Source organism: Misgurnus anguillicaudatus, chromosome 2, assembly GCF_027580225.2.
Source record: "Misgurnus anguillicaudatus chromosome 2, ASM2758022v2, whole genome shotgun sequence".
NCBI lineage: Eukaryota > Metazoa > Chordata > Actinopteri > Cypriniformes > Cobitidae > Misgurnus > Misgurnus anguillicaudatus.
In genome coordinates, this window is record NC_073338.2 from 18564551 (window position 1) to 18582068 (window position 17518).

At 29.7% G+C, this 17518-nt stretch overlaps 1 protein-coding gene across 12 annotated transcripts in view; it reads right to left on the reverse strand.

Annotated features, from left to right (window-relative positions):
* Positions 1-976: 976 nt before the first annotated feature.
* Positions 977-17518, reverse strand: part of LOC129441984 (M1-specific T cell receptor alpha chain-like) — a 55535-nt gene continuing 38993 nt past the window's right edge. For 11 of the 12 annotated variants that reach the window (XM_055201744.2, XM_055201747.2, XM_055201741.2 and 8 more), the window contains 4 exons: positions 2478-2663; positions 2333-2380; positions 1994-2101; positions 977-1907 (listed from right to left, as the gene is read on the reverse strand). In XM_055201744.2, the coding sequence (XP_055057719.2) occupies positions 1995-2101; positions 2333-2380; positions 2478-2663 (341 nt within the window). In that variant the 3' untranslated portion in view covers positions 977-1907; position 1994. Of the gene's footprint in view, positions 1908-1993; positions 2102-2332; positions 2381-2477; positions 2664-16631; positions 16687-17518 lie in introns of those variants that run through there. The other variant, XM_073874048.1, reaches the window with a different exon arrangement.

Here is a 17518-nt window from a genome sequence, read left to right on the forward strand (position 1 = left end):
AAAACCCCACATGAACCCCCCAAAGTTGTGTACAAATGTTATTTAGTTAGAAATTAATCCTGCTTCTGATAATTGAGGTCAATGCACGTAAAAAAATTACAGAAGAAAAGTTTTTAATGTATTTAAACCTTGCGTTTTTTTGTAACCTGTATGAATTGTAGATATGTACTAAGTTATATGACTATGTTATTGTTTTAAAGAAAAGTATGCTTACAACATTAGAAATTAGTGATTGGCCAATAAGCTAATAACAAAACAGATTTTATGTACACAATGCGCTGCTCTTATCTAAAAATTTGATCATATGTCCATTCTCATTTGAACAGTCCATGATTTCTGAGGTTCTTTGTCCTGTGTAAATTGGTAAAATTATGTATTTTTTGTGTTTTGATGACTGAATGACCGGCATCCCGGTACAAAACAATAGGTTTAAAGCACACACTCTGGACATCCATCCCTCACAGCCTTGTTTTGGAATCAACATGGCAGCGGATTGAATAAAGCGTATTAGCACTGTGCTGGACATTCACAAACAAGAATGCAAATGTTTATGATCACTCTTTGTAAAAACGACAAAGTGGGCATGTGGCCCAGGTTAGGTACATTATGGGACTCAACGCATTAGACTAGAAAAAATTAATACAGTTGCATCTGACTGGTTATGGGCTATTCTACACTGGTAATATAAAATATTTTACACTATGGCAAATCTGGAAAGCACCACATTTCTATACAGATCTTTAAGCTTTGGTTATATGACAGAAAGGGTAAAAGAAATGTGCAGTATATTGTACACAAAAATTGATTGATTCCAGAATAACGCTCATCTGTATTATTGCCAGACATTAAGTCATGCTTTATGCTTTAATTACTTTTTAGCAACCATTTTGATTTTGACAGTGAATGAGTATATAACAACCTAAGACGCTTATTTGTGTGAGAGCATATGTGTTGAAAACATTACAAAACTACAAAATTGGCATTTATGCAGTTTAATATATTTTTTGCACAAAAAAACAATCATTACTGGACAATACTTGTCATTGAAAAGAAGCACATACAAACTTGTTGAAAGGTACAATGCTTTAAAATGTCATACAGATCAAAGGTGCAGTTACAGTAGTATTTCTTCACTATAAGCAAGTTTTACACAAAGTAATGAAAACTGTTTAACTGTATAACTAATAAAACTGTAGTCAGGTAAATACCTAAACCAAGATCAATGGTCTTATCTTATATCATTCTATCTATATTTGGGTGGTTTTAATAAAGATGTAGGGTAATTTAAAGCATATTTTGTCAAATATTCCTTCTGAACATCACTTTTTGCCACCACTGTATTGTAATCATACATGCAATATTTGATAGATAAGAAAACAAATAAAATTATTTTATAAATTATTTTGGACTGGGTCACCATATGGTCGCTGACATGTTGAGATCACATGACCAGTCAATTACTCATTAATAACTATATTTTAATATTTTAGTACTGGATACTCCCAGAAATTAAAATGTTGACTATAAAGAATGTGCTTCTACAATGGCACTGTACTGAATACACCTTTAAACACAGACTTTACAAAATTATACATGCTATTAAAGATAATTTTGCATAAAAACATAAAAAGAGCAAGGCTAAAGTGTAAGGCTAAATTAAATCTACTGTAATTCTGTTCTCTAAACTATATGCAACATTACAGCAAAAAGCCTATAAGCACATGACATTCAAACATATTTATATACTGTATATATGCTATTAAATTATATACACTTTAGCATAAACATGGAGGTTATATAATCCATCAATGATCATTTTCAAACTTTGGTCGAGCGTTATGCAACTTTGTCTTTTCTCTTTGGTGAAACCATGGATGAATCGAACTGATAGTGTCTGGTGTTGACATCTGAAAGACAAATAATTGATCAGTTGTAGTTCTTAGAGTTTACTTATATTTCAGGACGTTATAAAAAGAGAGACATCTATACTTACTTTAGCCCATCCATGCTTTGAAAGTCATCAGGACGTTGAATACAACAGTCTTCACAAAGAGGATTCTCAGCCAAAAGATGCCCAATGACATGAAGTTCATTTTTTCATCTGCAGAACAAAGATAGGATTAGTAAACCTATACGTTGTATTATTTGCTTTGGTAGTACAATGAATAGTTGTAGCAGCACTGCCAAATGCTTATTTAATATGCTAGTGGCCTAACAAACCCAAAATCTTTTGGAGGTATTGTTTAGCTATGCTTGCTTTTGCAATGCAAAGACTGGCCAGTAACAGTAATGGACTGTATATAAATTAAACCAAATAACAGGCAAAACTCACCACTTTCAATGGCATTTTGATGATTTGATGATCCTACAGTACAGGTCCCTGTAAGATAAATAAAACATAGTTAGCTAATGCAACCAAATGGTTTCAGAACAAATTAGGCTGATAATGTTTTTTTTAGGTGGCATACGATGATTACCTGTTTCTATGCATTGATCTCCAGTTCCCAAAGCAAAGGCGCTGTAGGTACTTTCACCTTTATATCGAACTGTAACATTTTGATCTGTGAATGCTGGGTCGCTGTCCACTGCATCATGTCTCGTGAAGTCAGTTGCCAGACAACTAGTCTCATTCACCTTGTAAATGGAGGGTGGAACTTCTTCTTCTGTAAAACACGAAAAATCAAAATACATTAGTTTTGCACATAAAAACAGTAAGCATAGAAGGTTGTACAGTTTGTTGATCAAAAACATTGTGATCCCATGATGTTAGGCAGAAATCATATCAATCATATTGTTACACAAACACAAGAGATTTTACTACTGATTTGGTATTTATTTTATGAACACCAAAAGTGTACATAATCAATTTACATTGAAGGTATCATGAAGGTATCATGTATTCATCGAATAATACTTTTGCTTCAAATCCACTTAATCCCGGCCTTGGGTCATTTAGAAATACCGGTTTGTTGGCAAAATCCATTAAGAGTCTGACAAAATGTTAATTTACAAGAAAACATGCCAGACGCAATTAGCGGGTTTCGCATTTGAGCTCTTCAATTCTTAATGCTGGATAATTAATGTTTAAATAAAATTGACCTATAAATCAAATACATAAAGCATTTAAAATGTTAACGAACATTTTATTATGAAAAATTCTTACCCTACTAAAAACGTAACAGCGTTTTGCAGACACACAGACTGCCGCCTCATCTCAAAAACCCATTTACCCTTACAAAGCTTTTAATAGTTAAATTTTTACTTATTTTACACATTAAACCAAAAATTATTTATATATTGCTAGTACTAGTACCAATCCTTATTTTCATGTTTCATTTCATGTAATGCCATGTTAAAGCTAGCTTTAATTGAGCATTAATTAAACAAATACATTTATTAAATTAACCAAATTACATTTTTCATACTGATTATTAGTTAAGAATAATACAATTTAACATTCATTTTAAGACTTTTTTGTTTGTTTGTTTGTTTGTTTGTTGTAATTGACAAGATACCTGTAGTGATAAAGGGGTTTTACATTTTTTGTGTTCAATTCTAAAGATTATGTGGGACCAGTTTTTCCAAATATGATTTTTTAGGAATTATAGTTATCAAACAAAGATTAGCAGATGTATAATAATGCTGTAGGTGAGTGTCACACATTTGGAAATGTTGTATTTAGATGTAGCCCAACATGTGTTTCACTGCAAGTCTAAAAATTTTATATAATTTTTTTAAATGTCTAGTTATTTTGAAACCAAAATATTTTGTGTTTGTTCTCACATATTCAGGTAGACTAGCTAAATTCAAATGCATGTCTTCCATCTTTACTTTAACTATTGATTTATTTGTAATTGTAAACGTATTACTTGAGTGTACTGTAATTTTGTTTAACGTTTACCTTTAAGATTAATATCTCACTACATTAACCATTTGGATCATATACTAATATATACAACTAGACAATATTACTGGACAGTAATCTATATGATTTACAGGGTCTTGAAACTACAAACTATGTGACTGTGTTCAACGTTGCATTTGTTTAAATCACAGTGCTATTGTTTAATAAATGGCTTAGTTTCCTTATTTATCTGATGTTCAATTAATTTTTTACTTACTTGACTGTACAAACAAGCGAGTTCCCTTCGCAAATATAATTTTGTTGACGTTTCCAGTCACACAGTAACTGTCAGTGTTATAAATACTCCCATTACCAGCAAACCAAATCTTCTGTCCTTTGTTTTAATGTTTAGAAATTTAGATTACTTATAGATTTAAAATGTAAAACCTTTCAAATGACAACATAAATTACATTAAATTAAAATGATCAAGTTTGCATAACCGTCTAATGGGCAACTGGCGATTAAGACTAAAGTGTAATATAAAAGTAAAAAATTACGGTAAAACTTACTGGATAACACAGTGAGAAGAGTCCCTTGTCCAAATGTTAGTTTTGCTCGATTTTGTGTCGCACACTAACAGATCTCAACACAGAAATATTTCCTCTGGTGTTTAAGCATTGTGTAATTCTAGAGAGTTTATTTGTACTTCTGTAAATAATTAGATTAATTAACCATAAATCTCTTTAATCTCTTTGAACAAAGTACATTTTTACATTCTAATATTTAGTGATATTTAGTGACTTCTAATACTACTAAACAAACATTTAAAAGTAATTTTCTTTTTTGTTTAAAAGCTACAGTTACACTTATTGTAAACTTTTGTACTCACTTGGTTGTATATATAATTGCATTCCCTTTCCAAATATGATGTTGCCAAAATTGTTATTCGCACAGTGGTTAGTGGTGATATAATAACTTTGCATTATCACTCATGTTAGATGTGATGATCATGATAACAATCAATGTAATCTTTTTATATAAATAGTTTTAGGGGAATTTTAATAAAAAGACATTTTGTGGTCTGGCTTTAAAAAAAGTGTTTTTCTCAAATCCCTTTACACTATATTGTGTCCTTCTGTATCTGGATTATTTAGTGTCCAGTGTTTTACCAATGAATGTTTTTAACAATTAGTAAATATTACCAAATTATTTAGGCAAGTAATTATCTAGTAAAGTTTGGTGCCTGACTAAAACATGATATCATATTCAGAACTAAAAACAACTATTTATTATAGTTCCTGTTAAGATTTGAAGTTAGTTTTATAATATCGTATTGTTTGATTGTACAACACCAAATATTGCATTTTATGTTTTAATTGTGATTTAAACAATTCCTTTTGTGATACAATAAGTTAAGAACGTAATCAATTTATCTCACATTGAATTTAAGATTAAGATTATAATAACTTACTTATTTGTACAAGAAGCTTTGTTCCCTTGCCGAAGTAAATTTTTTGTCCTGCATGCACACAGCCATTGACCATATGCCAAAAACTAGCTGTATCCTGATATCAAAGCCGTTGAAGGGAATCTTTCATAAACTTTTTTAATAAAATGCACATATATTTTTAAGTTACTTTGAAGTTAAGTGGAATTGACTTACAAAACCAAGTTGTTTTAACTTTATGCTATTTGTTTACAGTGCAGTGTGAAAGCATATTAAATAAGACAAACTAAAGAGTGTATACTTTAATATTAGAGTATTAAGGTATTGTACTACTTTCTGGAAGAGCTTTGCGATGAAAAGGCCATGGGTTTTATTCCCAAGAAATGCAAATACTAATAAAATGTAAAGCCTGAATGCACTATAACTCAATTTTAAAGCATTGTATGTGTATGCAAAATATAAAACTGTAGACATATTAAGCATTTGCAATCAAACTCAGTGTCTGCAGTGTTTTATAAATACAGGAATAATGTATGATTGAAATACTATAAAATATAAATTACTGCGAAAACTGAGCCTTACTTACTTAAAAGTACGTTTAGCTGAGTGCCTTTTCCAAATATAATTTTATATCCACTTTGAGTCACACAGCTGTTGACCTCAGCATATAAACACCCTGGCTAAGTTTTCCTCTCTTATAAGTTCTGGATAAAGGCTATTATTGGCTTTATTTACTGCTTGGAAATGTAGAAATATTATAGTTTACCGGTGTATTTGATATTTGGATACATAAGACATTTACATGTTCACAAGTTAACCCTTAGTGTACCGACCTAAACAAAACCTATTTTATAACAGGTTTATTCCATAATACTTTTATTTTCCATAAAACTATTAATACCTATTAACTGTTTTTTAACATCTAATATTTGTTGATGCAGTAAATTGTGACTCCTGATGCTAATAACAGATTTTAAAGTAATAATCTTTTAAAAAGCTATAATTATTGTAAATGTATTAAACAGTGGTACTCACTTGGTTGCACATACAATTGTGTTCCCCTTCCGAATATGAATTTGCCAATATTGTTATTCACACAGTGGTTTGTGGTGATATAAGAACTTTCTATTACCATTAGATTTGATGTTAATCATTAGGTAATTTTAATAAAGTATTGATGATAAACTGATTATTTATGAGTATATACAATAAAACAAGTAAATAAATGTATATGAACCTCACTTACTTGAAAGTACGTTTAGCTGAGTGCCTTTTCCAAATATAATTTTATATCCACTTTGAGTCACACAGCTGTTAACCTCATCATATAAACACTCTGGCTAAGTTTTCCTCTCATATAAGTTCTGGATAAAGGCTATTATTGGCTTTATTTACTGCTTGGAAATGTAGAAATATTATAGTTTACTGGTGTATTTGATATTTTGGATGTATTTCATATTTGGATACATAAGATATTTACATAAGTTAAGCCTTGGTGTACTGACCTAAACAAGAACTATTTTATATAAAGGGTTAATCCCATAATACTTTTATTTTCCATAAAACTATTAACACCTACTTTTAACTGGATTTATTAACATCTAATATTTGTTGATGCAGTAAATTGTGACTCCTGATGCTAATAATAGATTTAAAAGTAATGATCTTTTAAAAAGCTATAATTGTTGTAAATGTATTAAACGGTTGTACTCACTTGGTTGTACATGCAATTGTGTTCCCCTTCCAAATATGAATTTGCCAACATTGTTAGTCACACAGTGGTTAGCGGTGATATAAAAACTTTCTATTACCATTCCCATCTTAAATGTGATGTTTTTATAAGGGAATTTTAATAAAGTATATTGTGAACATTGTAAATACACTTTTTAATTGATTTCACTTGTTTGTCATTCTTTTAACATCGTTTTAATCTCACGCAGTAATATTTTAAATTTTGTAACTCAGACGATAAGGCTGACCGTTACAAAGAATTGATGATGAACGGAGGATTTATGATTAATATACAATAAACAAGTAAAGACGTGTATATGAGCCTCACTTACTTGAAAGTACATTTAGCCGAGTCCCTTTCCCAAATATAATTTTTAATCCATTTTGAGTCACACAGCTGTTGACCTCATCATATAAACATTCTGCCTACATCTTCCTCTCGTCATAAGTGATGGATAAAGACTGATCAATAATGACTGTAAATGTTTTTAAATTTAGAAACATTCACACAGTAATATTACATTAAATCAGTCGATTTGTTATTTTAAGAATTTGATTTGGACACACAAGATATTTACACAAGTAAAGTCCTGTTATAGTATGTAAGTATACATATCTGTACACAAGACCTATTTTACTACATTATTAAAATTAATTTCCATTATGCTCTTTATATTTACTAACATCATGCTCATTGAACAACGCACATTTCAGCTACTTTTTCCACCTGATTATTAGGAATAAAATGTTGAATTAAGTTATCTTAAAGTATTTTTGTTATGAAAATGTATTAAGTATATTAATTTTCTAAAACTTACCTGCTTGAACAATAAGTTTTGTCCCATGGCCAAAGAAAATCTTAAATTGATTATTCACACAGCCATTTACTACGTGTCGAAAACTATCCACATCCAACTCATGCTTAAACTACAGCTTTTAGAAATCTATGACCCTTTTAAGTTTTAAAGGATATTTTAAGACTAAATAAGTGTAATATTAAATGAGAGTGATTTTAATAATTTATATACAAGTAATGTTAATGTCTAATATTAGTCATCTCTTCAACAGTGTCTAGTTTAAAAAAAATATCAATGTTAAACAATATCGTGGTCTTTTGACCAGTTTGTCACACGTACAATGCTAATTAGTTGTTTACAGCTTAAATCACACAAAATTTTCTATTTCCATTGAATTTTATTGTTTTGGCCAAAAAAGCAATGAACTGACTTGAAGTAAATGTTAGTCTGATGCCTGGTCCAAATATGAGCTTGTTCCCAAGATTCACACAACATTACAGCGCAATACTTTTATCCTTAGGACAACTCTAAAATATGGTCTTATATGAATTTACATTTTGTATTAAATTCCAATGTGAAGCATGCTTACCATCTAAACTTTATATCTACTTTATAGATTAAAAAAGAAATTTTATTTTATTATAATATTATCTTTATGTGGTTAGAGTTTTATATTTGTGTTGTTGTCACAGATTTATTTAAATGTGAATAAAAAACGTGAACATTGGGACATTGGTTTAAAAATATAAAAAATTACGTAATCTGCACTTACTTGATAGCACAGTAAGTTGTGTGCCATGTCCAAAAACAATCTTGTTAATCCCTTGAGTCACACAATGGCTAATTTGAGCGCGTAAACATGTTGCCTACATGTGACTCACTTTAAAGCCCAAATCTTTCATTTTAAGCAGTTTAGTGTGTTATTTTTCCACAACGGGAAATATTTCTATAGGTAATTTTAGGTCAAAGTTTGTTTTATAATTCTATATAGAGAAACAATGTATAGCCTGATAATAGCCTCCTATGACCAGTAATGATAAATGGACAATACATTATATCGTAAACATCATTAGCATCTTTAACCAACCAAAACATAAATTTACTGTAAGATTTAAAAAAATGCATAACTTACTTGGCTGTACTATGACTTTGGTCCCCTTACCAAAGAATAACTTAAACCCATCATTCCCACAGCCACTAACTAAACAGCAAAAACTAGCTACATATAACACTCGATATACAACACTGATAGTTAATACTCAATAAAACTATTAAATGTTTTACGAAAAAGCAGCAATGACTATAAAAGCCACTATGCCCACTTTCCACATTAACGTAAAAATATTTCCCCTTTTCAAACCCGTAATTAGCTTTTTTAAGATGAACCGATCTTTTCAAACATTACAGATGATGCTTATTTTATAACACTTCAGTTTAATTTCCGATTAATCAAAAGCACTTACTTGAAGTAACAATGAGATTGGTGCCCAATCCAAATATGATCTTGTTATAACCAGAATTCACACATCAGTTTATCATTGTACATTTACCCTTCAGTACAGATGGGCCAGGAAAATTTCAACTGCTGAAAGTCATTTTATGTTCAGTTTTGTTTTTAGATAAGATTTCATGAATCTGTTATATTTTTTAAACCTGTGACGTGATTTCACTCAATTATTACCGCTGATGAAGTTAAACATTTATTTGACTTTGTGCGAGAGACTTAAGGACACTACAATTTTAGTACTTATAGACTTTGAGTATTACAGAAATACTACATATTATTATGGGGTTAAAAAATGTCCAAATCCTCTTGTTTGTAAGCAATTAATTTCAATGTTATGCAGTTATCTAATGCAGTTAAAGATCATCAAGACCTTTTCAAGAAGATTTTTTAGATTGATTGCAGCTAAACAATAAGAATGGTTTAAACATAAATATTCAATGTTTACATTTTAAATGAATAAAATATGTATATGGAAAGCCAACTAAGTTATCATTTTTTAAGTATAAAGATTTTTTTCAGAAACGCTCTACTTACTCGTCTGCACAACAAGTTTGGCTCCTTTGCCAAAGATAATTTTATTCACAGTCACACACTCTGTGACCATCTGCCAAAAACTAATGCAATGCACCTCTTGGTATTAAGACATTCACAGATGATCTAAATGTGTATTTAGTATTAACATTTTTAGTGTTGGATGATGAATAATATAACAAATCTGTTTAACTGTTTTAACTATCAATTTAATTTCCATTTCCACAGTGCAGATGTCATGCTGTTAACTTGGTAGAGGTCTAACAAGTTTGTGAAATGACAAAGTCATCATCTTATATTAATACTTCTATACTTTTATACATTATTTACACATAGTAATTAAAGTAGACATTTTCAAAAGACAAATTAGTGCAGATCATTTCGTTTTGATGGTGATTAGATCAAGTTGAATTAAGCTAATTAAATTGTGTTGTGAACTACAGTACTATTCAAGCTTGATTTCATTGCTATTTATTGGCTGTTTGAATTACTTATTCAAATTAATTATTTTTAAATTGTACGTTTTTACTTACTTGACTGTGCAAACAAGCGAGTTCCCATCCCAAATATAATTTTTCCCAAGCTGCCAGTCACACAGTGACTGTCTGTGTTATAAATACTCCCATAACCAGCAAAGCAAGTCTTTTAGTGGACATGTTCATGCTAACTTAATACTTCCGTATTTACAATTTAAAACATTTCAAATTCCTACTTTGCCTGAACAATATAAAAATAACTTTTAATTTTTTTGTTTAATCATAATACCTATCCAAAAAAGTAGAAATGTATAGTAATCCAGATGTTAGTTGTGAGTCACACCTTGGGAGATTTGTTTAAGCATTGTGTATTTTAAGAGAGTTTGTCTGTATTTTTGTTAGTAACTGGAATAACTGATCATAAATGTCTTTGGACAAAAAATATATGCTAAAATACATTTAAAAGTGATATTTAAGTTACAATTATAATTACTGTAAATGTATTAAACTGTTGTACTCACTTGGCTGTACGTATAATCGTGTTCCCTTTCCAAATATGATTTTGCCCATATTGTTATTCACACAGTGATTAGTAGTAGTATGAAAACTTCACATTACCACTACCATGTTAGATGTGATGATAAGGGTTTTTTAATAGAGGAACTATTTATGTATTTTATTGGTAACACTTTACAATAAAGTTTATTAGTTAACATTAGTTAATGTATTATTAGCATGAACAAACTATGAGCAATACATTATTAAATAAATACATACAATATATATTAATTTTTGTTAATGTTAGTTAATAGAAATAAAGCTTTTAATTTTTTGTTCATGTTAGTTCACAGTGCATTAACTAACATCTACAAGATTTTAATAAAGTATTAGTAATTGTTGAAATTAATATTAACAAAGATTAATAAATGCTATAAGTGCAGTTCATTATTAGTTTGTGTTAACTAATGTAGTTAACTAATGTTTACAAATGAACCTTATTGTAAAGTGTTACCATTTTATTAAAATACAATAAACATGTAAAGACATTTATAAACTGAACCTCACTTACTTGAAAGTACATTTAGCTGAGTTCCTTTTCCAAATATAATTTTGAATCCATTTTGAGTCACACAGTTGTTGACCTCAGCATAAAAACATTCTATCTCTTCACAAGTGATGGATAAAGACTATTATTAACTGTAAAGGTTTTGAAATTTAGAAACATACATACTGTAATATTAAAGTAAATCAGTGTATTTGTTATTTTAGTTAAGTTTTTTAAGAATTTGTTTTGGAGACAAGTTCTTTACATAAATAATGCCTCGGTATAGTGGATCTAAGTATACAACTTGGTATACAAGACATATTTTACTATATTATTTCAATTATGCTCTTTATGTTTACATTTATGTATATTCTGTAATATATTATAATTAATTAAGAGAGAACAGATATTGCACATTGCGCAAGACAAACTATTATTTCCACATTTTTACAAATATAATGTTGGATTAACCAATCAGGTTTTTTTCAATGATTTTGTTATAACTAAAATAAAAACTGATGAAGTATATAAATGTTTAAAACTTACTTGCTTGTACAATAAGTTTGGTCCCACTGCCAAAGAAAATCTTAACTTGATTATTCACACAGCCATTGACCGTGTGCCAAAAACTATCCACATAAACTCATGCTTAAATGACTGCTTTTAAAAACATATCCAACCCTTTTAGGTTTTGAACTTTTATTACAGAATATTTAAAGTATCAATGTTCTTTACATTTGTCAATTCAGTTTGTATTTTGGTTTTTTGACCGTAACAGGACACAATGAGCGCAATATGAATATTACCCTCATATTGAGTCATGAAACATGTAATTTTATATTTATTTGTTAACTAAGTTTCTAGTTTTAGGAAATATTACTTTTTTAAAACAATATCATGGTCATTTGGCCTTTTGACCAGTTTGTCACATAAACAATGGTGTCTAGTTATAGTTTACAGCTTTAACAGTGCACATTTTTGTATTTCGACTGGATTTTAAGCTTTTGACTGAAAACGTAATGAACTCACTTGAAGTAACTGTTAGTCTGATGCCTGATCCAAATATGATCTTGTTGTTCCCAGGATTCACACATCAGTACAGTGCACTACATTTATCTAGTCAACTTTAGTCAATGTGGACAATTTTGTACTAAATTTAAAACATTCTTACTTTTCTACAACTGAACAGAAATATATCATATATTGATCTTTTTTTTTTAGAAAACCCTGTATTGACTGCCATTCTTAAACATTATTCCATCAAATCCGCAAGATTTTCAACTTCAGTGGCCGTCAGTAATATTATCAAGAAAATGATATAAAACAGACTTACTAGTATTTGTTTAACTTATTTGATAGTACAGAAGACTTACTTGATCGTACAATGAGTTTTGTTCCTTTACCAAAGAAAATTCGAATCTGATCAGTCACACAGTCATTTACCATGTACCAAAAAGTATCAACATCTCTGACAGTACTGAATACCATAGAGATGATAATGACATTTGCACTCAGGACAGAATTATTCAGGTAAAGCTCTAAATAAATTCAATTCAATTGAAGCACCTATGTTTAAAAGTTCTGTTTTTCTTAGTAGTACGATAGCGCAACATACGGCCACATTTTCGTGGACAACCATTTTCATTAAAGGGTTGATTCCAGAACATATGAAGAGCTCAGATGCAAAACCCTCTACAGTACACTGTAAGTGCGTTTGACAAAATTTTTTGTAAATTAAAATTTTTTCATCAGACTTTCAATGAACTCTGCCAACAAACTGGCATTTCTGAATGGTCTGAGGCCAGGATTAAGCACATTTGAAGTGAAAGTATTTAATGAGTATATAATACATGCAAAAGTATTCGGTTAGTATTATTATCTCATTGACAGAGGTGGTGTTTAGAAGCTTTTGCATACACTATACAACGCACATAATAATGCATTTGTTTCAAAGCACTTAACAAAAAATAAGAAGAGTATAATTGTGTAATGTTTGAGTTAACATTGGTTTAAAAGTATAAAACAAACTTACTTGATAGCACAGTAAGTTGAGTGCCAGTTCCAAAAACAATCTTGTTATACCCTTGAGTCACACAATGGTTCATTTGAGCACGTAAACATGTTCCTACAGTTGACTTTTTAAAGCTTAAGTCTTTAGTTTTAGGCAGGTTTTGAGATTTGATATCTTTTATTAAACAGAATGAAATGTATGTTGTGCTTTTAGAGAGTTATATGTGTTGTATTTTTCCAAAATGGGCAATTCATGAATTTTAATTGTTGGACTTTGAAGATTATGAATTTAGTTTAATGATATTATTTTGGATCATTATTCAATCAAATAAAAAATGTTATTCTTAACTTACTTGGCTGTACTATCACTTTGGTCCCCTTACCAAAGAAAATCCTATAACCATCATTCACACAGCCACTAACTATACAGCAATAACTAGTAACACTTGATACAACACTGATCGCTGTTAACACTAAATACGACTATTAAACAAGAGAAGAAACAAACAACTTAAACTATTATATATTAAATAACTTTTTAAGCAAAAGCAGCAATGACTGTAAGAGCCACTGCAGCCTCCCAAATTTCGAGCTGAATGAATAAACTGTTATGTGTGAATATATGCACTGATTATGTATTTCAGTGGATTTGTATGATAAACCAATCTTTCCATACATTACAGACAATACATTTTTAATACTAAATTATTTTATCTAAGTCAAAAGCACTTACTTGAAGTAACAATGAGATTGGTGCCCGATCCAAATATGATGTTGTTATAAGTGTTCACACATCAGTTTATCATTGAACATTTACCCTTCAGTACAAATGCACCATTCAAATCTCAACTGCTTAAAGTCATTTTATGTTTAGGTCTGTGTTTAGATATTGTTTAATTAGTATGTTTCATTGATTTTAATCTGAAAAACAAGATCATCAAGACCTTTTGAAGAAGACTTGAGAAGCTCAGATGCAAAAGCCGCTAAATGTCAGCTCCATCAAAAATTAGATAATGATATTAATTGAATGCTCTCTGCACATATTATACATTCATCAAATACTTTAGCTTTAAATCTGCTTAATCCTGGCCTCAGGCCATTTACAAATACTGCTTTGTTGGCAGAATCAACTATAAGTCTAATAAACAATGCTCATTTACAAGAAAACATGTCAAACTAAGACATGTTTGCATCTAAGCTCTTCATTTTTAGATAGGTTGAATGTTTATTTTGTTTGAATGATTCTTTGCTTAGCTACAATGTCTAAATTAATGACAGAAGTATTTAAAAGCCATCTATGTTATCGTTTTTAAGTATAATCAGATATTTTTTGCTCTCAGAAATGCTTTACTTACTTGTCTGCACAACAAGTTTGGTTCCCTTGCCGAAGATAATCTTATTGACATTCACACACTCTGTGATCATGTGCCAAAAACTAATGTAATACACATTTGGCTTTACAGCATGTCAACAGTATTTCTACAAATGTATTTAGTTTCAAATTTTAAGTGTCAGAGGACGAGTAATATAACAAATGCTTATTTTGTACTCAATTATCAATTTAGTTCCATTTCCAAAAATGATTTTCCATTGTGCAGATGTCACATTGTTAACTTTGTCTTGTAACATCTACAAAGTCGTACTATTATTATTTACATATTATAGTTAATAAAATAGTTATTATAGCTATTACAGGTTATTTAATTGTTATTTTATAACTAGTTTAGTACCAATTAATCAGTTTTATATGATGATTAGGTAAAGTTAAGGTCATTAAGATAATTGTGTGCCCTTTCAGTTAAAACTTTAAATTCAATACATCTGAAAAATGAATTTTAGGATAACATTACCAAAACTGATTTGACAATTAAATCTTACTTGTTTCAATTATGAGTCTTGTCCCACTGCCAAAGATAATCTTGTTTGCAGCATTCACACAAGTGCTGACTCCATCACAAAAACCTCACTGCCTAATTGACTAATTGTGACAGAGTTGGTATTCGGAGTTTTCAATGTACATTTGCTTATTTTATCTTATTATTTGGGCATGATTTTATACTTTTATAATTTCTTGAATTGTACTTACTTGTATCGACTGTTAATCTGGTGCCTAAACCAAATATAACTTTCAAGCTCCCTGATGTCACACAATGAATGTTGTGTGGACAAAAACATAATGGCAACGATGCATTGCAAATACCTCTAAAATATGTATCATGCCCAAATTTAAATAAAATTCTAAGGAAAGCAAACAATAATGTTACATAATTTACAGTACGATTATTTCCATGCTAAGCTCTATGTGATGCTAAGATGTGTGCAACTTTTTTTTTTCAGACATATGCCTAAAACATATTGATCTAATATATCTGATTAAATGTCCATCAAGTCATTTTAGAATAACATCATTTCAATCTGTTTACACTACTGGACTCAGTGTCCATCCTAGTATTTTAGATATAATGCTTTAAATGACGAATACTGTGTACATTAATAACAAAGTAATTCAATGCAACTCATGATGGTGTTTAAAAAACAATAATGCGATTTTGTATAAAACAAGGTGAATATAACACTCACTTGTTTGTATGATAAGTTTGGTTCCCTTCCCAAAGTAAATCTGATAGCCAGCATTCACACAGTCATTTGCCAGGAACTAAAAACTTCCTATTTAAGCATGTTTGCAAAGATCTTAAACTCACCTGGATGTTTCGCATGTATTTCCAACAATACTGGACATTGTTTTATATGATATTACGCCAAAACTAAAACACATATCTGAAGGTTTTCTAGAAATATCCAAAGATACGTGTTGACTGTTTCATTGCATTTTAAACATTGCAATAGTTATTTTTTTGTAAGGAACTTTTAAGTACCATTTATGTTTAATTTTATTATATCAATGCAAACTTACTTGTTTCTACTGTGACTACTGTCCCCTTTCCAAAAATTATCTTCTGAGCAGTAGTCACACATGCGCTTAGCCCAAACCAAAAACTACCTAGCCCCATGGTGTTGCTAGCTTTAAATTATTTAAAGTTGAAATAACTAAAATAAGTTAATTAACTTTTAAAGTCTTAATAACGTTATAGTAACTTTGTATCTTTTTTTTGCTTTATGTTGTAATAACATCCTAGGACTAAATAATGTTGTGTTTTTGTTCTGTAGTATTTCATTTTTAAAAGAGCTTTTGCGTTTAATTATCAGTATTGTTCACTTGTGAAATTAAAATGAAAACTTACTTGAATTAACAGTTAACTTTGTCCCAGTGCCAAACGTCATCTTGCCAAACCCTTGATTCACACAGTATGTGTACTTACTATGATAACCTCGGCTATTGCTGTGATAGTGTATAGGTTTTATAAAATTTGCTTAATACTACAATTCCTTAAACATTCAACAGTTTGATGTTAATTACAATAAGGCAACTACAAATCTATTTATGTACAATAGCTAATTACAGTTTTTTTTCCAAATTATTGTGGCAAAGTTGACACTTTGAAACTTAACAACCATAGTGTTTAACCTATAACAGATGTCTGGACACAGTCAAGTTTATTTAATGTAAATATGTAAATTGTTTAAAACTACCTTTAAAGCACCTAAATGCAGATGCACCTAAAACGGCTATAGAAATTGAACTTAAAAAGATATATCCAACTGTAAATCTATATAAACGACACTGTGTGGTACTTTTGTCAATAACTATGATTATTTGCATTTATTAAAGCACCTATTTGTATTTAATATTTCAAATATAAAGAACTTACTTGCTTGTATGGTGAGTTTTGTCCCTTTGCTAAAGAAAATCCTGTTGGCGTTATTCACACAGTCACTGAGCGTATACAAAAAACTGTCATAAGTGAAGCAGCACTGGAATGTAATCCACGGTGCATAATTCTCTATATATGTTATTTATCATTTTAAAATTATATTTGACATAAAAGAGATTAAACTGTTATGTTGTTTGTACAAATTAAATCCCAATGTTATTGTGAGTTTTGACAAATGTATTGATTGTGAGTTTTGACAAATGTATTGATTGTGTATAAGGAAATGATTTGTTGATACAATAACTAACAGAAGATGTTAAATTTGTTTTAAATAATCTTTTGTATGTTTTAAATAG